Source organism: Chinchilla lanigera, unplaced genomic scaffold (genome assembly GCF_000276665.1).
Source record: "Chinchilla lanigera isolate Chin_1 unplaced genomic scaffold, ChiLan1.0 scaffold00163, whole genome shotgun sequence".
Lineage (NCBI taxonomy): Eukaryota > Metazoa > Chordata > Mammalia > Rodentia > Chinchillidae > Chinchilla > Chinchilla lanigera.
The window spans coordinates 1,408,677-1,435,356 of NW_004955564.1; the positions used below are offsets into that span (position 1 = coordinate 1,408,677).

At 47.0% G+C, this 26,680-nt stretch overlaps 1 protein-coding gene across 2 annotated transcripts in view; it reads right to left on the reverse strand.

Annotated features, from left to right (window-relative positions):
• The window catches only part of Cdh13 (cadherin 13), a 1,142,761-nt gene that overhangs the window by 1,001,557 nt on the left and 114,524 nt on the right, over positions 1-26,680 (reverse strand). The window contains exon 1 of one of the 2 annotated variants that reach the window (XM_013509197.1): positions 18,121-18,434. The exons of the other annotated variant lie outside the window; for it this stretch is intronic. Within the exon in view, the coding sequence (XP_013364651.1) occupies positions 18,121-18,165 (45 nt within the window). The 5' untranslated portion in view covers positions 18,166-18,434. Of the gene's footprint in view, positions 1-18,120; positions 18,435-26,680 lie in introns of those variants that run through there. 2 annotated transcript variants of the gene reach the window in all.

The window sequence follows — 26,680 nt, forward strand, 5'->3', positions numbered from 1 at the left end:
TCTCTCTCTCTCTCTCTCTCTCTCTCTCTCTCTCTCTTCTTGGCAGCCAAGAGGTGAGCAGTTTTGCTCTTCTACATCTTCCCTGCTATGATGTTCTTCCCCACCCTGGGCCCAGCAGCCACAGAGCCAAGTAACCACAGACTGAAACATGAGCCAGAGTAAATCTCTCCTCCTCTAAATTGATTTTGTCATGTATTTTTTCACAGCAATGGAAACCTAACTAACTCACCCTCATTTTGAAGGTTGGCAACGGAGATTCAGAGAGCTTAAGCAACTTGCCCATGACCACAAAGCCCTACAGTGGCAAAGCGGGGATTCAAGTTGTAATTTTTTCTTCTCCACAGGGTGTTCCTGGTGTACTGCCAGGCAATACCCTGTAGCAATAGTAAGATCCTTTGGCTAAAATAATACTGATGCTATTTATAACTCCCATTCGTGTAGCTCTGATCCAATTTCACACTGCAGTCACGTTAGTCGTCTCTCAGAACAGTTCTCCTTTGCTCCTGAACATGCTATGGGTATTTCTGCCTCAGATTTGGACTTACACCTTCCTTGAGCTTGGAACACTATCCCTTCCTTCCCCACGTTCTGTTTTGCCCTGTATGAACTTGATCCCCTACTGCTTTCTCCTTCTTCTGCCCATACCTGAAACTGACATCCCTAACTCTTCTGCCTCATCTTAGATGGGGAGGATCACGGGGCTACCTCATTAGGGTGAACAGAAGCGTTTGCACAGCGCATGCTTCGTAGAGGACAGGTAAGAAAAGGCATCTATTCATACCGTGGACTTCCATAATCTTTCCTCCCACCATCACCCAGGCCTCCTCTGCCTTCCACTTCTCTACCACACATTTCACAGAACATTTCCAGTCAGGAAGCACGAGGAAATGAAAAGTCTTGTCTTTGAAGTATCAAAAGGATTATTCAAAGCTTGTAAATAAGGACAGCGTGGTTGGTGCTACCTCCTTGGAACATGACTCAGGGACAAAGGCTCCCTGAAGAGGTCTACAGCAGGCTATCAGTGCATTTCCTCCATTGTTCTTGATCAATGGCTAGCACTTAGCAAAGTCACTGGTTAACTGATCAATTTTTGTCCACAGGATATATAAATAATTTTTGTCTAGTAGAACAGATAACTCAAGGACTTAGTCATGTTGTACATTAACTGTTTTTTATCCAACTCAGCAATCTCATCCTAAAATTTCTTTATTAAACTGCTGATAATTACTTTAGCTTTTTAAATGCCCTTTGAAAGGGTTATAACATCTTACTGGTTTCCTCATAAATGAATAAGTTAAAGTTTATATTTTCCTGACATCATGATCTTTCCTTTTGAAAAGCTACACAGCTATAACATTACCAGGTGTCTTTTCACAGGTGAAGCTTCAAAGTCTGTTCTCTTGGTAGTAATGGGACAGCGTAGAGATAAAATCCCTCCTGTACTGGGAAAGTATGAAGCTCTGCACTTGGACCAGAGTTTCTCAACCTCAGCACCACTGATGCATGTTTCAGCACAGTTCTTTGTTCTTCCTGCTATTTCAGGGTGTTGAACAACATCCTGACTTTGGCCCACTAGATGCCGGTAGCATCCTCCAACTCCAGTATCACACATGTCTGTAGACCCTAGGCATGGTGTCCTGAGGGGTATAATCACTGTGGTTGGGGACCACTGGTTTTGACCACATTTCCCATGAAATTATCAGGACAGAGTTCAGTAGGATCTACAGAGATTTATAGCACTCAAACAATTATTCTGAGTGCGCTTCAAAACCCACAGAAATTCTGATGGTCCCACAGGTTTGCAAACTGCTGTGAACACGGATTTCAAGGCCACACAGAGAGGCCAGGTATAGTAGACCCAGGCTGGAGAATCCTTTTCTTTCCCAGGCTTCCAGGTGGAATGCTTGAAGAACGTCCATCCTCTGAAACCCTAGGATCCTGACAGCTTGTTTCCCAAAGTGTGTCTCCAAAATTAATACCTGGAGACAAATTTGATATAAATTTCCTCACCCCCAGAGGCTTGGGAAGACAGTTGGAACATAACCTCAGGAGCCCTTCTTTGAAGCTCACATAAACATTGAATTTTCATTTGTTGAAAAAAGCACTCTACTTGGTTCAGGAAAACTTCAGAGTTCCTCAAAATACTTGACTGTATAGCCCATGTTCCCAGAACCCTTATTCACCTCCTATGGAACCAGTATCTCTTCAGAACCCACTACAAACTGTGGCATTGAGACAATAATCAAGGAGAGGAGAATCAGATGCTTGTGTGATCCTTGTGGTCATCTGGGAAGGCTATAAGAACTAGGGGAGCCCAGCAGACCCCTGTCACATGACACCAGGAGGCCAGGTCTCAGCTAGGGCAGTGGTGCAGGAAATCTAGTGTGGTCAGTCCCCAGCTTCCGCCGCAGCCTTGACCACAGCTCTCTTCCTACCTATGGATGCAGGACGACAGGGATAGTCCCTCAGCTCTTCGTGATAAGGCCCACTCCCGCACCACAAACACAAAGCTCTGGGCCTGGTCCATGAACAAGCCCCTGGCTGCCTTTTCCTGATGCACTGCACATGGCTAATGGTTTTGTCACTCGGTATTTAAACATAAAAGAAAAATACAAATCACCCACAAGTGAGGGCAAAGAGGAATAAATTCCATACGAAGGAATTCTGCTGGAAAGGGGTGCTGGGGAGTTCTGGAGAAGACGAGAAAGAGCTGGAGTTGGGATATCTGACTTGGAGAGTGATAAGTGCCAGATGTCAGGAGCAAGAACCCATCCAGGCCTTAGATCTAAGACTGCCTTTTCATTCCCATACTACTGGAGTCTTCAGCTGAACCAGCCAAGAGGCTCCAAACATTCATGTAAATTTGGGTAAACCCTAAATCCTGACAGAATCTGCTATCAGCTCGAGAACAGTGACAATTAGCATGCCAACTACGTTCTCTCTCTGCCTTCCTTCCCTCCTTCTCTTCAAAAGTCAGACACACAAACACCCCTCCCTTCCTATAGTCCCTACAGTTGCTGCCAGAGCTCTGCACCAAAAATGCCTGAGCCAGATGGAAATAATAACCAAGATGAATCTTAATCAGTTTTACAAATCAGCAAAACAGAAGGGAAGGACCTTGGCTTTATTTCTAATGGGCCAAAGTTACCTCCAGCTCTGGACCGCACAGGTTGCTTTTAAGGCTGAAACAAGCATGTGAACCAGTGTGATCAGCAGCAGTGGGACTTAGGTCCCAAACTTCCGGTCTATGCCCTGGCACTGCCACTCCAGCCCCGAGCATCTCAGTATCCTTCTGCCTCACACCAGAAGGTCTCTACAGTGGGCAAGACAACAGGGCCCAGTGTGGAGCAGCTGTGAAGAAGGGTGAAGTAGACCAATGGACACTGTTCCTGGTGAGCAACTGCACAAGGGCCCTCTATGTACGGGGTAGAACACAGAGGAGCCCTGGCCTAGGACTGCCCTGCCAAGGTTGGCAGCTTTTATTTCTATTTAATAGCAACTTTATTGAGACCTAATTACATAAAATAAAGCTCACTCTGTTAAAATATACAACTCTGTAAGCTGTGATATGTTCATAGAGTTGTGTGGTCATTGCCACACTCTAGTCTAAATCATTATCATTTTTCCCCCAAAGAAACCCATATCCTTCAGCAGTCACACCTCCTTCCCCTTCCTCCACCCTTGGAAACCACTCATCTGCCTTCTGACTCCATGGATTTGCCTGGCACAGCCAATGCAGTCCAGCTCATGGAACCACACACGTACGGCTTTTTACGTCTGCAACCACCTGAGTTTGAATTTCAGTGCATGAGCTCCAAAGCTGTGTGACCCTCATGGAGTCTCCTAGAGTTTTCTCATCTGTGGAATGGAGACAGAATAGCAGTTGCCCCATAGGATACACCCGATAAAGACCCCAAATTTCATCATTACAAAGACCAAGAGTGCTAATTAAGGCATCCTAAGTACAGCACTTGCTCATAACTCTTTGAGGACATCCACCACCATTCCTACTAGACCCGCTATTACTATTTACACTTCCCCTGGCCTAGAGCATCTGATTGGTGATGGGGATCCAGAGAGGAGTAGAACACAATGGAAATAATAGCTGCCCTCCTGAGTGCACAGCCTAGCAGGGAACATATAATTAGGAACCCAATTTAAACAACTACAATGAAGTCTTATCATATGCACATTTAACTAATGTAAATCCAGCTCTTCCATCAAAAACAGAGAAAGAAAACGAATAATGTAAATACTGCAATTAAATGTTGTAAAATTATATCTTGCATATATTCTTTATTATGTACTGTACATTACTGCATGCATTATACATTTTTCCATATTGATTATAGCACAGGGCTGCATACATAAAACCTTGCATACCACAGTTTAATGGGCAATTTAAAAGACTTCAAGGTTAATGACAATTCTGTGTTTGCCTTAAACCGTGGCTTTATAACCAACCTTTGAGTAAAATTCAACTGCATTGTATGTCAACAATAACAATTCAGAATTATTCCAGATGAATGAAATCAACAACAACTATTCAGAACTGTTCCAGATGAATTAAATCACCCAACAAGCAAGTTGGGTGTTAGGCTGCAATTGGATTCAATTGGTCTACACCCATTTACCAAACAGCATGTCTGCCCTCTTTGACAAGCTCATAGTCTTGTTTTGAAAGTAAACCCCACATGGGCACATAAAGGCTTGGAAAGAGGTGGAATTGGATTAAGGAAATGAATAGAAATAATCGTGCCCCCTATAACCAATAGCCAGAATAGGGAGGTGTGGGAGCCCTGCCCTGCCTGCCCTCCCTTGCCTGCTTTATCCTTCTTCACAGCATTCATTGCCACCTGACAGGCCTCCTATATCCACCTGCTCATTTGTCATCGTCCCTTTCCCAGCCAGTGTGTAAGCTCGTCAGGGCAGATGCTTGAACTGTGTTGTTCACTACTGAGTTTTCAGTACCCAAAACAGTACCCAGCACTCAGAGGACATTCAGTAATACTTGGTAATGACTGACTGCCTGAATGAATGAACGAATGAAGGAAGGAAGACAACTGTTTATAGACACTCTACTTTTCTCCTATCTGCTGCCCTCAAAACATTCCTAGTTCATTTCTCTGATCTTGATTTATTTATTCGTTAATCATTTGAAAGTAGTGGGAACACATTCCACCTCAAAGATGAGGCCCTAAGGTGGCGTTCCAGGGCTTTGGCATACTGGTACCATCTAGTGGGAAAGAGAATATCTGCAGGTGGGTGCTTAACCCAAATCAGAAGGTTTAAAAAGCCACTACCACCACAGTCCTTCCTGTTTGCATTAGCTCTGCTGAAGAAGGTTCACAAATGTCTACCAGTGGCAGCTGGAATCTCATAAGCTCGTGCCCAGGTTATATACTAGAGTTCAAGCACCTGCCATGCCTCTCCCCTTCTCTGCTCAGGATCCTCCGAAGCCAGGGTTATTCCTCCATAACTATATAGCCCAAGCAGGGAGACAGGGGCAGTGATGGAATGGAGGCGGGAGTTACCACTACTGACAGAAGTCGGGTATCGGTTATATACACCCAACCACTGTCCCACAGAGGGCCACTCTGAAATGAGTCTTACATAGTCCTTCTGTGGGGGCACAGCAAAATGAGCCCCGCTTTCCCACAACAGAGACCAGCTCAGTGACACAGTCTTCACTGGCTTCCCTTCTTTCTTACCTTATTCTTTCCCCCACTTTCAGGCCCTGGGATCATCTCCCAGTTAGCACTCTGTGCTCAACCCTATGTCTCCATCGCTATTTGGGAAATTTAATCCAAGACTCAGGGTTTAACAACAGTATATTTCTGCATAACAAAAAAGGTTTATTACAGTCCAGACAATTAGTACAAAAACTGAAATTATCACTATGTTAGAGTTGGTCTGAGAATTACATTTCATAGTTGACTACCACCACCATTACCTTGACTAAAGTCAATACTGTACAAGCAGTCCAGTGACGTGAGACATGAAGACAATGCAATTCTTACGGCAACAAAGGCCAGTGAAAATATCTGACCTCCTTTCCTGCCTTTTCGTAGTTTAACCAAACAGTGAGGTGGCTAATAGTTTAGATCAGGGATCTACAAACCTTAGTAAGGGCCAAATTCAGATCTGCCTAGTTTTGAAAATAAAGTTTTATTGGAAGAAACCTGGTCCACTTGTTTATGTATTTATTTCTGTAACAACTTTTATGCTATATGGATAGAGTTGAATGGTTGTAATGGTGGCTGTATATTTAATATATGGCTGTTAACACTCCCCAAAAAAGTATCTAACCCTGGTTTAAATCATCAGTTGCTATGTTTTTGATTAGCACAAGTAAAATTTTTATTTTTTTAAATTGCTTATTTATTTATTTATTTATTTGGTTTTTGGTTTTTTTGCAGTACCGAGAATCAAACTCATGACCTTGCACTCACCAGGCAGGCACCGTGCTGCTGAGCTAAATCCCCAGCCCCCAAGTAAAATTTTTAAAAAACCAAAAATATTGATTAAAGGCACTTAAAAATTAAAAGGAAAAGACCCTGTTCTGGTAAATCAGAACTAAATTTCAAGTTAGATTCAGGGCAATTGTGATGCACTGTAGATCCTTAGGCCTCTACTTGGTGACAGGTCATATATTTGTTGTTTGTTACAGATTGGAAAAAAAATACAACAGATAGCAGAATCGTGGGCCTACACAGCATCACTCTTGGGCATGCATGCAGAGGAGAGCACTGTCCAACTCTGGGAAGTGGACATGTCTGGAACTACAGAAAAACCATGCCCATGCATCCTGGCCTCTGTGTGACCACTTTCACACATACGGCCCTTCTTGCACATAGCAAGGGTAGGTTGTTTGGCCCTGGTCAAAGGCAAGGATTCAGAAAACAGGCACAGAAACCAAGACTAACTCAGCTCTGAGGGTTACAACTAATTACCCAGGGAGAAGATCCAGGCTCCAGGTCTACCTTTAGAGACCAGAAACTAAAAAAAAAGAGGTCATCCCAAGCAGCCACTTTGATTTCAGAGTAGTCAAAGGACAAAACAGACGAAGGGAAGAATTTTTGTTACAGAACTGCGGGGGGGAAAGAAAGGGTGTGGAGAAGGAAGCCTTTGTCTCTAGAGTAATGTCGAGCTACAAGAACATGCCCAGGAATTGAAACTGCATGATTCAAACCCTGGTCTCAGTTCTCAGTGGCTAAGTGACCTTGGGCAGTTGAATCAACCACTCATAACCTCTCTTCACCACCTATAAAATCGAGATAAAAATAGTCGCTTCTAGAGCCGGGCTTCTTGGTACTTGCCTATAATCCCAGCACTCAGGAGGTTGAGACAGGAAGATCACTATGTAGCCCAAGGCCAGCCTGGGCTACACAGTGAGTTAAAGGCCAGCCTGAATCACAGAATGAGACTCTGTCTCAAAAAAAAAAAAGAGAAAAAGAAGAATTGTTTCTCAGGTAAGGACTTGAGATAAAATATGCAACAGACTCATGGGTGTATACAAAGTATTTACTTCAAGGTACTCTAAATAATAAGTGCTCATGGCTCTAGTGTGTGCAAACACACATGCATACACACACACACACACACACACACACACACACATGTACATGCTGCTTTGGTAAACTTTCCTGGGACCAGCTCCTGGGAAGATACATCTCAAAGACAAGATCTCATAAGATCAAAAGAATTTATGAGGCATGAAATCCTTAGGGAAACAGTCTTTAGGGATCTATCAATATAAGAACTTCTCTAGGGAGCAAACGTTACTTTTTTAATGTGGATGCATTTTCCAATACATAGTCATTTCTACCCTTAAATGAGATCCTGAAGGTTAAGGCCCCATGGTACCGTTAGACCCTAACCTTCCTGGGAGCACAGTGTATGAAAGTTAATACAAGCAGTATCTCTTGTGCACTTAGGAGATGCCAGTGATGGGACGATGTCAGTAATACACAGTCATCCAATCCTCACAAGAACCTGTAGGGTATGTCTAGCTATGTCCTCTCCTTACTTGTTTAAACACAAGAAGAAACAAAAGGGGGTGGAAATAAAGTAACCTATCTGAGGTCACACAGCATGCAAACGGTGGGACAGGATGCAAGCTCACTTCTCAGAGCTGGGAGTCTCCCTTACTCTACTAAGCCTTCCTAGACCCCAGCTCCTCTCAGCCCAGCAGGCCCATTCTGCAGCAGCTCCTTCCTATAGAGGGCAGGTCTGTTGTATTCATTTTTGGATTCCCAGATACGACAGCATTTAGTACGTATTACAAATTGTAGAAAGACAGAAGAGAGAAAGAAGAACGGGAGGGAGACAGAAGGAAGAGAAGGATTCAGCAGCTCTCCTTCCTTTGATCTACTTCAGCAACTATTACTTCTTGTCATAACTATTACCAAATTTATAATTATTTTAGCGCTTATTTACTTGTTTCTTACTAGACTAAAGCATCTTCAGAGCAGGGACCATATCCAGCTTCTTTGCCTCTGAATTACCTTATGCCTCAGCAAGTGGTCAGCGACATTCTGCACATATGCCCAGATTCAGATGTCTCCTCACACTCGCCTCTTCTGTGATGTTAGCCAGTCCCTTGAACTTCCAGCTTCCTTACCCGATAAAAGTGGACAACGATACTCCCCTCCTCTCTGAACACAAAGTACCTAGGTGAGAGCCTGGCATGAAGCACTAGGTAAATCTCTTTTTGGAGAAAACAGGAAGAAAAGAAGGAAAAGGCTGAGGAAAGCAGGAGAGACAAGTTCGGAATCAGCACAGCCACAGGGTGCAAATAACCCATTTACGTATAAGCAGGCTCAGGACTGCAAGAAGCCAGGAGTAAACCCTCTGCTTTTCACTACAGAACTCCATTCAGTGACTAAGGTGAACTCATACAACAGTTTCCCAGGGGCCAACTGCTCAACTCTGGAGTCCTGGGGGACACAGAAGCAATGGGAACACAGGTCCTTGCATTTGATTATGACCTCGATCATCCATGAGCATTTCACAGCACAGCAGGCTTCCCTGCATCTGAACCGCCTTTTATGCATCTGAACCTCAAGATAGGCTGGTACACTTTACAGAAGAAAGCCATGAAGGTGACACAGTGAGAACGAGTTAAGAGAGGGAACAGTCTCTCTCACTAGTGGGGAGGACCCAGTTAGTTCCACGTTGCAAGAGCGCATTGTTACACTTTTAGGAAACTTCCAGGTTTGCAGACTGAAATGCCCATTGATGTATTTATACAACAGAGATTCGCAAACATCAACACATCAGGTGGCAGTTGCACCTTGGCTTAGGCTTGGGTTTCCTGTTTCGTTTGGTTTCTTTTTAAAAGTACTTTTTAAGCGAGAGCCAGTGGTTAAACATTTACCAGCACACCACTGCCTGGAGTCCATTTGAAAATTGTGCTACTGTGTTAGAAGCGTAACAGTCACCGAGGCTACACCTGATGTGCTGAAACAAGGCTTGTTAGCATTCAGAGAGCAATTGCAGAGAGTAGTAGATCATTATTTGCTTCATGTAAGAAATATTTCTAGTGCTGCTGATTGAATGTTCAAGAAACGATTAAAGGGTTTGGCAATGTTTCTCTCAAATATCTTTTGCATGAAAAGTCTCCAGGATTGGTTAATTACAGAAGTTGCACACCAGTCACCCTGAGCAAGGGCACTTCCAGGCCCTGAGGCACCATCCCAGCTGCAGACGTGGGCTGTAAAGGGGCCCCCAGGGCCTCTGCTAAGAGCCTGCACACCTGGTTGGCACAGTGCAGACACTACCCTTTAGCCAGATGTCAAATACCTGGGCTACTTGTTTGGGCAAGCAGTTCCAGTTCTGCCAACTGAAAGAGTCAGGCTCAGGCAGGCATTCTCAGTCCCTCCCTGCCTTAGCCCTGCCATCTCCAAACCTGCTGCCAGGTGCTGCCAGAGACTCCACCTAACCACACTCAGACTGTCCTGAAAGGAGGTCTGAGACCCTCATCTGTGCCACAGTCCCTGAGTCTAGATTCTGGTGAGCTCAGACCTAGACAGGCTTCTTCCTCCCATGTGTACACTTGCTGCACTGCAGCTGGGGTGACCTTTTCAAAGTGGAAATCAGACTGCGTCCCTCCATAACCCCTTTGTGACCTTCAGTGGCTGCCGTTGCTCTGGGACAAACACCCAAATCCTTGCACCCCTGGCTTCCCCTCACATCACTCCTTGGGCCAGGCTGCATTTCCTGCTGCACAGAGGCTTCACTGGGTTGTGCCTTTGGCTTAGAATACCTTTCCCATCCATACCTCTTCTCAACCTTTGTAAATACTATTCCTCCTCTGTATTTGAACTCAGAAATCAAGCCTACAGTGAACCTCCCAAACCCTTCATCTGGATCTGATGCCTTTCTTACATGCATTCATTCATTCACATTTGCAGAGGGCCTACTGTGTGCAGAGCTCTGTTCTGAACAGATCAGATAATCTGTGCTATAAAGGGGTGTATATTTCAACAAAGAAGAAAGACAAAGTGCAGGTGACCACAGTATGCAGAATAGCATGACCTCACACAACTGTGTTTCTTCCCTTCACAGTGGTTGCCTCAGTTTTAAATTAGTCATTAATGGATATTGATTCCCCTCCCGCACTGAGCCCCAAGAAAGTAGATATGGAACAGTTTGCCTGCTAGCAGGTGGACCCCAAACACACGGATGATACCTGGAACACAGAAAGCCCTTGCTATGGTTTGTGTCTGGGTGTCCCCCCAAAGCCTCAGGCAGTCATGGGGCGGGCTTTTAGAGTTTATGATTGATTCATGGGTATGAGTGCTACACCCGCCCTGGGGCAGATAGTTTGCATATGTAAGGGAGAGAAAGAGGCTGCTTGCAGCCACTCCTCCCCTTTTGCTCTTGCTGCTTTTGCTCTCTTTCCTCACCATGAGCACTTGCCCTGCCATGTGCCACTCTGCCTTGGAGCCAGCCAAGTATGGACTGAAACCTCCACAAACTGTGAGCTAAATATACCTTTCCTTCCTTAATTCTGGGTATCGGGCATTTTGTCTCACCAATGAGAAAAAAGTAACCAAGACAGCCCTCATAGTAGCTATCACAGATATCTATGTGTCACAACCATTTCCTCCCAGGTGAATTTCCTTGCAGTCAAATTGCGTGAGTGTTGGGACTCTCCAGGGGCAATCTCTAATGGTTGAGACTCTTTCCCCAACCCTTTGAGAAGTCCCCTTGCAGCCTCTTCTGTTGTAATTTTGAGTTAGACTAGAGGTCAGCCAACCATTTTCTGTAAAGGGCCAGATAGTAAATACTTTAGACTTTGGGGACCAGACAATCTCAACTTTGTTGTTCTAGCACAGAATAGCCCTAACAGCTATGTAAATGGACAGGTATGGCCATGATCCAATGGAACTATTTATAAAAACAGTCTACAGGTAGGAATTGGCCCACAGAGCATAATTTGCAACCACTGGGTTAGACGACCCCGGATGCCCCACGGCTTTTATCAGTTGAGGGTGAGCCTCTCTGTCCTGAGTCAGCTACCACTTCCTCTGGCAGAGTCCAGTAACTCTCTACAAACCCTCTATTGATCTACAGAACAACAGATTATCCCAGAAGCTCAAGCTTCTGGGGTTTGCAGCTACTACCTCCTTCCTGCAGTACAGAACACAGAAAAATTGTTCCCTGCCACCTCGGAGGAAAGAGACACTGGCCTGGAGGCCCTGTGAGGCAGGGATAAGAGCTGCCACATTCCTTCACAGGTCTCCAGGCTCCTCCAGAGGCTGAGCTCATTTCCGGGCCCTGCCCAGGCGTGTGGCACTGCTGCTGCCGGCTGAGCAGCTGCTGCCCTCCACCCCAGCCCAGCCTGCGTTCAGCAGGGAGACACAGGGTCTTTGTGCCTCTGCTGCAGATTGGGTGACACTCCTTGGTGTCTTTGAAATCAAACATGACATGTTGAAACGTGCCTATTGCTAATGTTAATTTTCAAGAATTTGACTTTTGTTTGCAACTGGCAGTGGAAAAAAATACTTATTTTGGGATGTGTATGTAGTTATATTTACCCTGATCTTTGGGGTCTGTAGCTATGGACAACAAGAGACATCTGAGATTTACCTGTTCATAGCGGATGAGGCAGACAGATGAATCTAGCATTTACAGAGCCAGAGGACATTAATGTTAGCATTAACACTGTATGTAGGACCATGGTGAGATAGGGTGTGGCTGAGACTGGCTGGGAAGGGAGGCACGATCAGATCCCAGGACTGTGCCCAATAATTCTCAAAATCCTCTGCATGGACTTCGTGCAGATTCCCTGGCTATGTAGGATGAATAGAGAGACAGGACGACATCAAGTGCTCAGTAAGGTGCCACGTGTTAGCCCACCCTATATTCTCTAGGGTATCCTTTTATTTCTTTTATTTTTAGTTTTATTTTTCTTTGCCTCAAGCTCACTCTGCAGAGCCAGTTTCTCCCTTACCTGTTCCTTTTAATTTTCCCTGCCGCAAATAAATGTGAAATGTTCCCATCATTTTTGCTCGTTTCATTCTGTTCTTTGTTCTAGGAGAAAAGAACCTGGAAGACAACTGTGGAAGGAGATGCCAGCGCCCCCAAACCCAGTAAGAATGGCAAGTATTAACTGTTAAAACCAGGTTTAAAAACATCATACAAGCTCCAGGACAGCACTGGTGGTGACAGTATCCTATGCATAAGAGAGCCCTAGGTGACAAAGCTATAATGTAACATCCTCCTCCTGAAGTTACAAGTGCCGAATACTAGCTTAGTGCTCCCACTGTCCCTGGGAGATTAAGTACAATAAGTTTCTGTGATGTTCTAATTAAGCCCATCATCTGAGGGAGCAACACTCTTGCATCGACAATGCCCAAGGTATGGTTGTACTCCAAGAGGAGTAATGCTTTAAATAGAACACCAGGGCACCAGGGCCTGTGTATTATCCCTTTGATCCCGGAGTCCTTTGGCTGCTCACACATGGCAGAGGTTTACCAGCCCTTGGATATGCCAGGCTCACACTGACTCAGGTCAGAGTGTCCCTTGTCTGGGTGTAGCTTGCACATGAGGCAGTGGTCAACAGCATGGACAGTAATGTTCTCAGGCAGGGGCACCGTCTTGAAGGCGCTGCTCCAGGGCACATATGAAGTTCAATCACAGGGCTCACCACGAGGCCAACCCCTTCCTTTTCAAATAGCCTGTCACTAAAACATTGAGTGCATCAATTTGATGTGACCTCACAATTTATGAAAGTTAGGTCCAAAAGCAAAGGCTTATGGGGGGAAATGAGTAAAATTAGTGCATACAGTGGATTGAGTGCAGTATTTTAAGGAGTAGTAAGGATTGTGGCAAAATACTGCAGAGGCGAATGCTGCCTGAAGGGGGCAGCAATGACTCAGCTCCAGCCAAGTATGGACAGATGGAATGTGGTTGTAGGACTGAGGGAGCTGACTTTTTCAAAGAAATGCAAGAAACCTTGGGCCAAACAATGTACCTCCATGAGTATAGTTGGCCTGTGCAGCTGTTCTTACAACCTCTTCCCAGCCAGAGTTGCCAAATTGGGACAGATTAACAGCAAGCAGATGACTCGTTCATTCTACTATACCAAAGGGGGAACCATTCTCCATAGATCCCAGTTAGGTCAGCTCCTCAAGTTGGAAATGTCATCCTTCTTCCTCTCCAGCCTTCCCTTAGCTGTTTCTCTCAGCAGAAAAAGATGGCTTTCCTTCCTATCCCTAGGAGACAGCCACCACCAAGTGACTGCTGAAGGCACGAGGGGTTTTGCAGCCCAGCCAGCTACTTTGGCTGCAATGAGACGCGCTGCAGGGAATTGTACTGGCAGCGTCCCTCAGAAGAGCCAGATTCTTTCGAGCATGTGGACACCTTGCTGACAGCTAAATGGAAACAATGCCCAAACCACTGGTCACTTGATTTGATTCTGCCCAACTGATTATTGTAATTGGATGACAGATAGATATTTCTGTCTCCTTTTCAACTGGTGTTGGAGGGTGGAGCTTCTGGCTCATGACTCACTTTTCTGGGTAGTTACCTAAAAGGGAAGATTATCTCCCTTCACGGGCAGAACTGTTCCTGCTTCTTGTCTGCCTAAAGAATAAAACCAGGTCCAACCAAAGTCAAATGCCAGGAAATCTCAGAACTTCCTCACATTCCACACTGCATTGTCTACAAAGGTCTTTGAAATTTTCCTTGCTGTATTACTCTGAGGGGATTCAGGGGTGAAGAATACAATAGAAGAGAACCAATTACAACAGGGGAAAGGGAACAAAGAAAGAAGGAAAGAAGCCAGTGAGAAAGGACAGTACTTCTCACTTGGGGAAGCAGGCATCAAATATTCTGGGGTAAGGGGAATAGTTTTGTTTTCACGCAGCTGCATACCCTGAAGTTGTTTGAAACATGAGCTGTAAATTCAGAATTTTGTAATGCTGTGGATGGAGCCCTCTTCTGGAGAAAATTTTCAACAGGTATTAAAACAAGATCAAAACATATAAGATGAAAACACACACACACACACACACACACATACACATAACACAAGTAGAAATGCTTTGGACTATTCAGATGACAGGATTGTCATCCAAGAGTGAATTGAACCCCTACTTTGCCTTCTCTTTACCTTCCCCAAATAGAAATTACTTGGACACCCCAAGCAACTGTATGTGCAGAAGGAAAGAAAGAACCTAGCTATCCTTTTTCCTTTCAAAAGAACTTTAGGATGAGGCTCAATTTAAACATCCAAATGCTGGTATTTTCACGTAATGCAGTTACTGGGTATGTTCATTTGTTGGGAAATTTCACTGTAACTCACAGAGCATGCTTCTAGAAGGGAACAGATTTTACTTAACCCAAGGGCCAAAGATAGGAAACGGAAGATGGGAGGGAGGAAGAGGAGGAGAGATCACCTCAAAGGACTTTGGAGGCTTGCAGCATGCACTATGGAATTATACGAATCCAGATCACATATTCAGCTCTGGAGTTTTCAAAATCTCTTTTGGAAATTGAAAACAACATCCAGCTATGTGAACTCTACAACTTAGATCACTTTTGCCATTTGCATCTTTTCCCTCAGTGCTCTTGAAATCTAATAGACGACCACGTATTAAGCCATAGGATGGGGGCGCTCTCTAAAACGGAGTCATTTCCTCTCCTCAAAAAGGTTCTGCACAGAAACAGTGCTGTAAAGCATAACATACGCACTTGCAGCCACCCCGAAAGCCGCAGATTTCCATTGAAAATCCTGAAAATCAAGATTCTTACTCCAAGGGAGAACTCCCCACTTTAAATCAAAATCTCAGAATTCCGTGGAGCATTGTTAGGCACTCCCAACTGATTGCTCTCCAAACCTGAGCCACTCCCTAAAATCCTAATTCTTGGGGGATTACTCATGCATTGTTGAAACTTTGGAATAGCTGCAAGGGCTACCCAATGGGGCTGGGAGGAATCCTATTTACAGTGGAATTTCTAGCTCATGCCTCTCTTAATTTGGGTCACATTCATTACTGTAGCCATATTCCAGGGGCCACTTCTGGTCTGGTCGTTCCCTAAACGCTCCAGGAGACAGGAAAAGTGACTGTTGTCTAATCTTGCCAGTTTCCAGCCATTGTTGCTTAGAATTCCTCATCTCCTACCCAAATGCCAAAAACACTGGCAACTCTGCCAATAAGCTTACAGGACTCATGGCTTCCAAAGCCTGACCCAGGGCCTTACAACTGCAGTGGAAAAACACACATAGGCTTGCCCGTGCACCGCCAGGGCAGAGTGACTAATTTGTTTTATTACATTGTTTTTCCCTTTCTTCTGTTTCCTCTGCCTCGGGAAAGTTTCGTTTTTCTGGTTGACTCAAAGGCTCCGAGACTGTCCCCACTTTTCTCTATGGTAGACAGAGCTGTGCACTTGAACCTCCTGCTGGTGATTGTACCCAGATGATTTCCTAGAGAGGTGCTATTGCTACTAGGATATCAATTACTGTCCTAATGTACACATTGGCTCTGATCATGTATAACCATCGAAGAGAGAAATAAACGCCTCAGGGCAGGCGATTCAACTCCTGTGCTGAAACAACTGATGAGCCTTCAGAAGCCACTTGTGCCAGCCAGACCCTGGGGCGGGAGATACACAGATGCCTTGAGAAATGTACCATGCTCAAAAGCCCTAGTGTGTGAGAATCTCAACCACTATCACTCCCTCTGACTTGTTCTAAAGAAGGCATAACTTTGAGCAAGCCTCGGAATGTGAACATCTGTAGAAACACACCAGATAAAGTCCTGGGAAGGCACTATTTTGTGCCCCAGACAACTGCCCCACAGTGGCAGGCCTGCACAAATTCATTACCCGGGGCGTCCTGTTGAATGCAACCCTACCCAGCAGTCCCATGGAGGCAGTAGATTATTTCACAGTAGAGAACCTGGAAGCTATGAGAGATGGAGAGCTTGCCCAAGGTGGCACCACTAGCAGAGGGCAGGAAGGATCTGTCAGAACCCTTCCGTGCGGGGCACGCTCTGAGCCAGCTCACTACAATAACATATATGTACAACATACAGCTATGGGGACATTTGCAGCCTAGGAAGTCTGGAAAGCTGAGGCAGGACTGAAGGCCACAAGGACCTCAAGAGAACCCTCCAGCAAAGCCGTGGTAGGATAGAGGCGACAACTGAGTAGTCCTGAGTGGAGCAATGTATCCAGGGAAGAATCAGCAACCAGGCACCTTACTCTGCCCCCTGGCACTGCCATCCACAAATCCCTTCTTGGAGTCATTTCCATGGCCACTGCATTCCTGGGATGCTGGTCCATTTCCAGACTAACCCCAACACTGACCCAGTAGTAGTGTCCCCTTATAAGGCCGCACCGATCTCCTCATGCCTGCCTGGGACCCTGCCTTCCCTCCCCTCCTCATCCCAAGCAAACACATGTGCCTCTTCCTCTGGCACCCAGGCAGGAGTCCTGGGTCACAACTCAGCCCCATTCCAAGCACCCCGCGGCACTCCCTGTCCCTTTTCCTCCTCCCTGCCTGGCCCTGCCTTTTTTTCGCCCACCCACTTGTAGGCTGCCAGCCCACTCTGCGTCCCAGAGGATGCCAGGGAGGCCTGCGAGGGACTAGGTCAGGGTGTTCTCAGAACCACAGGCCCTGAGCAGGGTTGGGCGCTCCCCTCAGCCGCCAGCACCTCAGGCCTGGCCTCTGGTGCTGCTTCCCTGCCCAGAAACTTCCTGAGATCCCCCAAAGGCAGAGCGGCTGCAGACCGCCCGCCTCCCGCGCCTTCTCCGGGTGCCTCTCAGCCCTGCCTGTCAGCCGCAGCGCTTGGAGGGTTAACCAGGCAGCTGCAGCCCGGGTGGGCAAGGCTTGAACTTTTCTCTGCGCTCCGCACCCGCCCGCCCCGAGAAGGCAATGCAGCCTGGGCTCGGGCAGGAGCTCCAGCTGGGTGGACAATGGGCCGGGGGGTGGGAGGGTGGCGCTGGGGCCTTAGCCCTGGCGGGGACTGCGCTCTGGCCCTTCCGGCGAGGGCTCCGGGCACGGGGAGAGGACCCCGGCGGGCGCGGCCGGCGCCGGCGCCTTTGAGCGACAGCAGCAGCCGGGCTGCGGCGCTTGGCTGACCAGAGGCTCCCTCCAGCTCGCCGCGGGGCTGGCGAGGGGGCGCGCGCCCCGGGAAGTGTGCGATGCCAGCTCGGCCTCTCCAAGCCGGCAGCCCGCGATCCCGACCGGAGCAGCCCTTCCGCCCCTGGGCGCTGGGCTAGGGGAAGCAGGACTCCTTGGAGTGGCCTCTGACTGAGTCGAGCCAATGCAGGAACCTCCGGAGGAGGCGAACCAAAGTTACCCTACTTGATATAGGCGAGGATGTGGCCCCCGCTTGTCAAAAACAGGGGGCTCGGGAGCTCTCTCTTTCCCCCACAGCGTACACACACACAAACACACACACACACACACACACACACACCCAAGTGGGAAGCCAGGGACCCTCGGATCCACGGGGCCGCAGCGACCTCCCTCCGGAAGCCGGGTCTGTCTCCACTGCCGCGCCCGGAGCCCCGACCCCTCCGAACGCCCCTCGCCTTAGCCGCGCTGCCGATCGGAACGCAGAAGCCGGGTGCGGAGCGCGCCCGGCGGCTCCTCTGCCTTACCTGGGACAGCAGAACGCACAGGACGAGCGGAGTTCTCGGCTGCATTTTGCCCGACTAGAAGCGCCCGGCGGCGTTTTCATTCACGCGCGCGGCTGCACTGAGCATATTTTCCGTGGGAGCCAGGCTCTGAGGAGAGGCTCTGCCTCGCCAGCCAGCCAACTTCCCAAATAGATCAGCGGCAGCATCACGAAAGCATTGGGTAGAGGCTGATGACCAGGACCAATGGCTTTACAAGACGGATTCCTTCATAGAGCTCCCTCGTTTTGCATGGCAGATACGGGGAGCACCGCGCCAAGAGTGAGCCCCGCCGAGGAGGCAGAGCGTTAGCTTTTTTGGACTGCTGGGGCCCAGTCTCACAAATCACGCTGGGCAATGCCAGCGACTCCACTTTCAAGAGAACAGAATTGTATGGAATTGCACCGGGGACCAGCAGCCACTTGCAGCCTAGTGCAAAGAGATTCTCTTTATTAAAATGTTAATAAGATCCACTTTATTTTCAATAAATCAAATAAAATGACCCCAGCAGTTCCAGCTCTTTCTACGCCGGGAAAGCCTTGGCAGTGGACTCCTTTTTCCTTCTTCTCTACCCCACCCCCCAACGTGGCCCAAGTCATGAGGGTGTTTGGTGTTTCTCTGTCATCTCACAAATCACAAAGAGGACAGATCAATTCCAGCTTGCAGGGAAAATCCATCAAAGGGCAATAGATTTTATTAACTGCTCAAGTGAGAGTCTGACTGGCCACCTACTCCTCAAATGTACAGCGGCCCCGAGGCTGGAGCCATGACCTGAGGAGCAAAAAAACAAATGTTTTTTCTTATATCGATGTGACCTTTCACAAACTCTGAGTTACCCCCATGGTCTCGGAACAACAGTGGCTACTACTCAAGGAATTGTATGAGCGGCGTGCTTTGGGAATGAGGGTGAGAGGGGTATGGTTTCCCAGGTAGTAATCTAAGAATGAATGATAAAGATCTGACCATTTTCCTGCAGCTTCCTTCTAAAAAGGGCTTAAGGTATTTTACAACAAAAGACATTTGTATAGCCAAAAAGGAAAATCTGGACCAGAGGAAAAGTTCAGGAAGCTGAAGTATTAACTCCAAACTGCAAATGATTTGCTCTTTTTGGGATATGAGCTTCCTGGTGGCCAAAGCAATATACGAAATAGGTCAGTTATATAGCTCTTGTTATAGAAATATGTGTACAATGTCATCCAACATAATTCCTCCAGCAATAAATACTGGAATAAATGTATTATGTGACACACGTTACAACAGAACATTGAACAATGCATCATGTTGAGATCCAGGGGATTGGAGCTGTATGCCAAGATCTGGCACCAGGCCTGGAACAGGGAGACAGTGATTAGTGTGTGTTAAGGGAATAGATGGCGAGACTTAATCAAGAAGTAGCAGAAGGCAAGACAGGCAAAGAGTCTAGAGCCACCCTGCCAAAGCTCAACCCACAGTGTTGCAATGTACTAGTAAGTTACTCAAACTCTCTGTGCCTCTATGTGTCCATTGGTGAAATGAAAATACGAACTGGACTGGACTCAACTCACAAGTTTGTGGTGACCAAAGAACCCACTCAAAAAATGTAAACTCACTTATTTTTTAACATTCTTTCATTGTTTGCTATTTGGTCACAAAGTCACCTCACTGGGGCCCCCAGTCTTGGACAAAGATGCAATGCTCTCTGATGAGTGTGGCTGCTTTAGCCAGCATGGAGATAACAGACAGCAGCGCTGGCAAAACAACACCCAGACTGTGAAAGGCGGGCATCGCTGCTGCCTCTAGTCTTTTCCTTGCAAAAAAGTAGGGCCATCTGCCCTGAGCCTCTAAAAAATACAGTCTTTGACAGATGATGTGCCAGATGATGGTAGCTTGGAACCATGTGCTTGGATACCCGTGTTGCCCATTGATAAGAGGGAAGCAGGATACTTGGAGGCAAATAGGCTTTTGATCAAGCTATCCCCAAATATCCTTATTTTTTTTCTATTCTAGTGAAGGAGTCATCTTTGCAGTCAGGGGACAGGTGAACTGATGCTGCGGATCAGCAGACACAAAGATGGGCGAGAGAGCAGAGGGACCACTCAGGAGGTGATCGACCACAATGCCGGTCTGGCCAAACTTCACAAGCAGTCAAGGGAAGTGCTTCACAGAGTAGGGAGCATCCATGACCACACTCAGAGGTCAGTGCGGGACCATGGACTGACAATTCTGCTGGCCCTTGCCATGGTCTCCCATCCCGTTATCTTTAACCAAACTTGTACAGTTCTCCCTTCTAGGAAGATGTTGGGGTTATAACTGCCCACCCCCTTATGTTTGGAGTGGGACCCTATGACTAAGAGCCAGACCCTAAGAGCCAGACCCTAAGAGCCAGAGAGATGTAAGCAAAGTGACACATTTCTCTTCAAGGCCAGAGCATTCCACTGCCAGTGTGAGACAAGCTGGTTTCCCTGGCAATAGGTACCAAGATGCAGATTTGTGCAGGTAGCTTATTGGGTGTGGGGGGCATGTTCTCAGGAGCTACATTTGCCAGAGAGCAGGGGAGGCTCCCTGGCAGAGGGAGAGGAGGAGATACACCAGGGCCAGGAGAGGCTCAGCCACCTCCAGGAGCAGCAGGAGTCACCAAGGATTCACTTCCCGAAGGTCCTGATCTAGTGGCAGGTAAAGAAGCACAAGCCAAGGACATCTGATTCTGAGTGGACATGCCAAGGCTAGTCCTACCCTTCCTGGCTTCATCCACAGAGACAAAGTTCTCAGGGCTGGAAGGAGTTGATGTCAGGGATCTGTTTAAGATTGGAGGCTCACCTCTGTAGGCCCATGTGGTCCCAAGCCTTCCAGGTGCTCCAAGTCTAATAATGAGACCCAGATTTGAATCTCTTGACTCTTCTTACATTGAACAAGTTGTTTTTACTTCAGAACCTCAGTTTCTCACCAATAAAATGGGAGTGCTAACATGCTAACATTTCAAGGACAGTTAGAATTGGTCTTACTTTTCCCTTCTACCCCCTTCTCCCCTTAGACTCACAGAATTGGCATTTTGCCAGAGGATATGATCTCAGGTTTTGATCAACAAAGACAGTAGAAAATATCATTTCATTCCAATGATAAAGTACTTCTAAAGAGTAAATCCATTTGCCTGATTTTTCCTTCAGTCTTTTAATGGGGGTCTTTTGGCGGATGGATTGATTAATCAGTGGTGGCAAATAAACACTGAACCTGAAAACCATTCTCTACCTGTCCCCACTCCACATGCCCCCAGACCAGTCCAGATCAAGCCCCAGCTGCCGTCACACCTGTGGTCCCCTGAGAAGCTGTATGTGCCTTTTTACACCCTGGGGGTTCACACCCGCTTCCAGGCCCACATGCCTGGCTTTGGAGTTGGTAGATGACCCAAAATCCAGCAGCTGCCTCTTGTGAGCACCAGCAGTAGAAATGGTTTTTTCTCAGGGGCTGATGTGGATGAGGTCATTCCAGAGCAAGTGGAAGTGGCTGTGAGGTGTGTGCATACGCTTGTGTGCATGTGAGCAAGCACGTGGGTGTGTGGACAGCCCAGCAGAGAGGGGTTCCTCAAACTATGCAGCCTTTTGCAGACACTGTGATGCTGTGATGAGAATTTGTCTAGAACAGTGACAAACGAGACAGGTATCCTCAAGAGCCAGAACAGCTGCCAGGTATGCCCTGAGGGCTCTGTAATAGGAACATGCTTAGGCAGCAAGAAGGGAAGCCCATGCCACACAGCAAACAACAAACCTTAGTACTTACAGTATAACACTCACAAGACCATATACCACCCCTCCTGTCTCCCTGGTCACCAACGTGCTGGCCAAAAGTGTTATCTCTGCTCACTGTTACACACAGAAGCTTCTTTATGTGTCTGCGCAGCCCTCTGTGTTAGGACCTTACGCTGTATGGGATTACTTGCATCACTGTCTCAGTTCTTCACTCCAACCTGCATCCGTGCACTCAGCCTTGGCCCTGGGTGGACTCCTGCGACTGGGAAATGAGGGAGAAATCATGGCATGCCACTTATAAGCCCAAAACATCAAAGACCCATCTGCTTCAGTTTGCTCTTACTAGGACCTCACCAAACCTTGAAAAGGGCATCTGTGGGTGAGTTTGATGGTTCTTAGAGAGAAGTACCCAACCCAGGACCCACAGGTTCTGAGCAAACCCAGCAAGGCCCTGCCCAGGACAGCTGGCCACATGTATGTAAGCTAAGAATACACCATTGTTATAGTCTCGGGGAAGCTTGTTATACAGCAACAACCAACCAGAAGTTACACTAACGGGCTTGTTCTGTCCCTACCTCTGGAAGGTTGATCCTGACTTCTGTCTTTTGCAGCTGTGAGTTCAGCTTCTTGAATGGAGTTTACAACCTGGGAGGCGATCAGCAAGCTTGCTGAGAGGGAGGATGAATGGTTTCTGTGCTGAAAACCCTCAGCCTCAGCTCTCTGCAAGGCAAGGTCTTCTCAGCATGCTCTCAATCTAGGACCAGACACAGCACAAAGCAGCTGCAGAGGCTAGAGTGAGTGTGTCGCCGCTTAGAGAGCATTCGCGGAGGACACTTAGGGCATGACATTCTTCTGAATTTCCCCAGTGTCGGAAGAGCATGCACACCCAGAAGTAAGACAGAAAACACTCCTTTCTCTTTTCAGCTTCTGTCCTAATATCATGACCTCTGTGAAGATGTTTAACACAACCAGGACTTCCATACCAGCAGTGAAGATGAAGCCAGCAGTGAGTTTAAGGCCATTTCTGTTAAACTGGCCTGTCTTGAGGACTTTAGTTCCTCCTTCAGCTGCAAAACTGGACATTCAGACACCGATTTTATCTGTGAATGAGAAGCTGTTAAAACCCCCCTCTAGGTGTCTCTCTTACCCAAAATTAGTGGCAGGGGTTATTTCCACACAGAGAACCAGCAGAGCATGATTTGGCAGAGCAGGGGTTTTCATAGTGTGGTCCCCAGGGTGCATCATTAGTATTATCTGGGAAAGGCAAATTCTCAGGTCTCCCCCCACCCCATTGATTGGAAACTCCAACGTGGGCTCCAGCATTCTGTGTTTTACAAGCCCTCAGAAAGCATCCTTTAAAAACTACACTCTAGAGAATTCTCCACAACTCACAATGTCTCACTCATCCATTCACTAGGAAATGTTCACAAACTGCCTATTGTACATCAGCCACTGAGCTAAGCAACAGGAAGAGAAATAATAAGATATGCTTTGTGCATGTAAGAAAATATGGCTCAGAGAAATACTAAATCCTATTATGAGGCACTACAGGAGGTGCTGAGGGAACTCAAGGTAGCTGGAACTGCAGGGAATCAAGTCCTGTTGAGGAGGAGGCCAGGGCTCCACTGTGATTGGCTTCATGATGCTCAAAACCACTGTGGATCACGGCCTGACAGAAGTGTTGCTCTCTGTATCTGTGGACAAGAAGCTAAATAATTGTAAAAGAATGTTCATAATGCAACTCTTCCTTTTAACTGAGTTTTAAATTTACTCTTCACAGTCGCATCGTGGTAAGTTGCAAAATGGTGGTGTGTGTGTGTGTGTGTGTGTGTGTGTGCACTTGGCAGGTAATGATTAGTGTGCATTCAGATAAAGTCTTTAACAATGACACCATGGCCCTCACACCTCAATCTCTAGCCTGTCTGTGCTTCCAGCGGGGAGAAGCACTGAGCTAGAATGAAGGGAATGCAGGAAAGAGGAAACACACGGGGAGAGGCCTGGTGACCAGAAGGATGGCAGCCAACAAGTCCTGACAGTTAGGGGTCCAGATTAAATGACAGTCTTAGTAGGCTGAGCTTTATCCTACTGGCAAGGCAGAAACCATTAAAACTGCTTAAACAGAGGAGTTCAAGCCTTTATTCACATTTTAGGAGGAGCACTTTGGTCATTTTGGAGGATGCATTGAATTGAGGGTCAGCACCAAAGAAGGGACACTTCTAAAAGGACTCTGTGCAGACTGTAAAAATGATGACAAGAGCAGGAAGTCTTTTCCCCAGATTCCTCACTCATGGGTGGGGCGGGTCTGGAGTACGGCAATCTTCCTTGCTGTCGGGTACAGTGTGTGGCACACGGCTTCTGCTACGTGAGGGCAGGTGAATGGAAGCCACACTTATTAGGGCCATAGATTAGCTCTGAGGGCCAGTTCTTCATTCATCCTAGCATCTCATCCTTGCCTCATGAAAAATGGAGGGAACTTCCTCATCTTTGACTTTGGGCTTGTCCATATGGCTTCTGTTGGCAAACAAATGAGATGGAGGTGACAGCGTGCAGTTAAGAGGACTCACGAGTTTCTCTCTGCTCTCTTACCCCTCTGCCATCTGCATGGAAAGAGCATGCCCTGGCTGTGTGCCGGGTCTGAGGAGGATGAGAAATGAAAGCTGAGCCAGCCCAGCCCAGATGTTCTGTGAAAAGCAGAATGGTCCTGCTTAAATCAGATCAGCCAAGCCCCAGCCAATCCACGGATCCATAGGAATAAATGCCTGCCATCCTAAAATACAGAGATTATTGCAGAGGTCTGTTATGCAGAAATGGCTAACAAACAGGTAAAGGAACCCTCTTTTGGGGGAGTATAAGTGGCTCAGGGAAACAGCTGAAACCTGAACACTTACATCCAGCATAGACACTTACATGGGCATGACCATCACTTAATGTTCTTAATAATTATAAATCCAAGCCTCTAATAATCTCTCGGTGCACCAAATGGTCGTGTGTGTTCACCCACCTAATCCATACTGGCTGTCTCCTTGCAAATTCACAGGCTCCTTTTTGAACACTCACTGCAAAGCTGCTGAATCTCTCTGTGGTTGTTTTTCTTATGCCAGCATGATTGTAAGGCCATCACTTAACAATTACTTGGGGAAATTTATTTACAATGCAGTGCAGATCCGTGAATGTGTGTAGTGGATACATTCACTTACAGTGCATTCCAAATCTGCCAATGCCTCCAGCAGATAAAATTGTGCTGTTCCTATAAAAAGAAACCCACCCGGTTAATGGTTTCTGTGGTCTTTCATGAACAGACCAAGGTCAGGGCCACCATAATGAGTTAGGGAAAGTTAATCTGTGGAAGAAAGTTAAGCACAGAAAACTACATTTTAATGATTGTGAATGTGTGACAGCAGCCGGAATTTAACCGAATGAGGCAGAAAAGGCAAATTCAAGACGTTTGTTTCATAACCTTCACTTCCGTCAAGTTTAAATGGCTGATGTGTAACTTCCTTCAGGTAAAGGCAGGGCCTCTCTCTCTCCTTTGGATGCTCCCTACCCCAGCACTGCCTGGCACTGAGACGACAGACATGAGAGGGTGAGTCAATCGAGGAGTGGGGGTGCCTGGGAGAGGCCTTCCTCGGCCCTGCAGCCTGTGTTGGTAACCCTCACCTTCACTGCAGAGGAAGAGACTACCTGCCAGCACCCCCTGGCTTCTCCGCAGCCCTCTCCTAGCAGTGGTTCTCAAAGTGTGACCCACTGGGCACTCCATTCCATCCCAACCCTCCAGACACAAAGGTTAATTTTCTGTACTGCTCCTGTTCTAGCGCATAAAACTCACAAGTGAGTATGTGTTTACTTACCAAATTTTCCCTCAGTGTGTGACAGAGGAAAAATTGCTACAGCCCTTGAGGTCTTGCAGCGCTCCCTCCTGCCTCCTTCCTGAATTCATTCCATATCCTGCCTTGCTCACTGCACTCTGCTATTCTCCCAACTATCAGCTACACCAAGCTGTTCCCTACCCTTGGGCCTTTGCACATTCTAGTTTCTTCATCTGAAATGTCCTTTCCCCCGATTCTGGGCCTGCTCTTCTCCTGGGAGTCCATTTGCATGTCATCTCTTCAGAACAGACACTGTCCCTCATTCGTTCGTGTTTGACTATAGCTCATGTCCTTGTTTCCTTCATAGAACTTTCTATTATTTACCACGATGCTGGCTGTTAATTTCTTTATGTGTTTACTTTCCTCACTAGATGAGTTCCATTATGATAACTAAATATTGTTTATTGATCATTCTTCTCCAGGACCTAGACCATGCCTGGTACATGTCAAGCACTCAGTAATCTATTTATTAAAAAATAAATGAACAGATGACCTTGTGACCAGGAGTAGAACAGACAAGGGGGTGGTCATCTAAATGCACCAATCTCATCAGGAATATCAAGTGGCCAAGCAGCTGATAACTGCCAGGTTCCACCAAGACGTTTCCCTGCAGAGGCCCGGCCAGGGCTCAGTGTGCGCATGTGAGAGGCTCCTGTTGTATAAAACATAAGTCCAGGGGTTCAGAGTCCTAGCGGGGAGCGAGCTGATGCTCCTTGCTAAGACCAATCCCGTGCGGGCTGTGGGACAGGTCTGGGGAAACTGAGGTCCCTTTTCGCCCAAGGTGAATCAGGAGAGGCTGAAGTAAACCAATGTACTCCTGAGCAAGACAGAGTAGTGTGTTTTTACGGGATTTTCTCTGTCTTTCTGAAGTGCCAAGCTCCTGTTCATGCAAGAAATCTATTGTTTCACTGTCCCCTACAGACTCTGAAGACCGCAGAGTTAGGACAGAAGACAAAG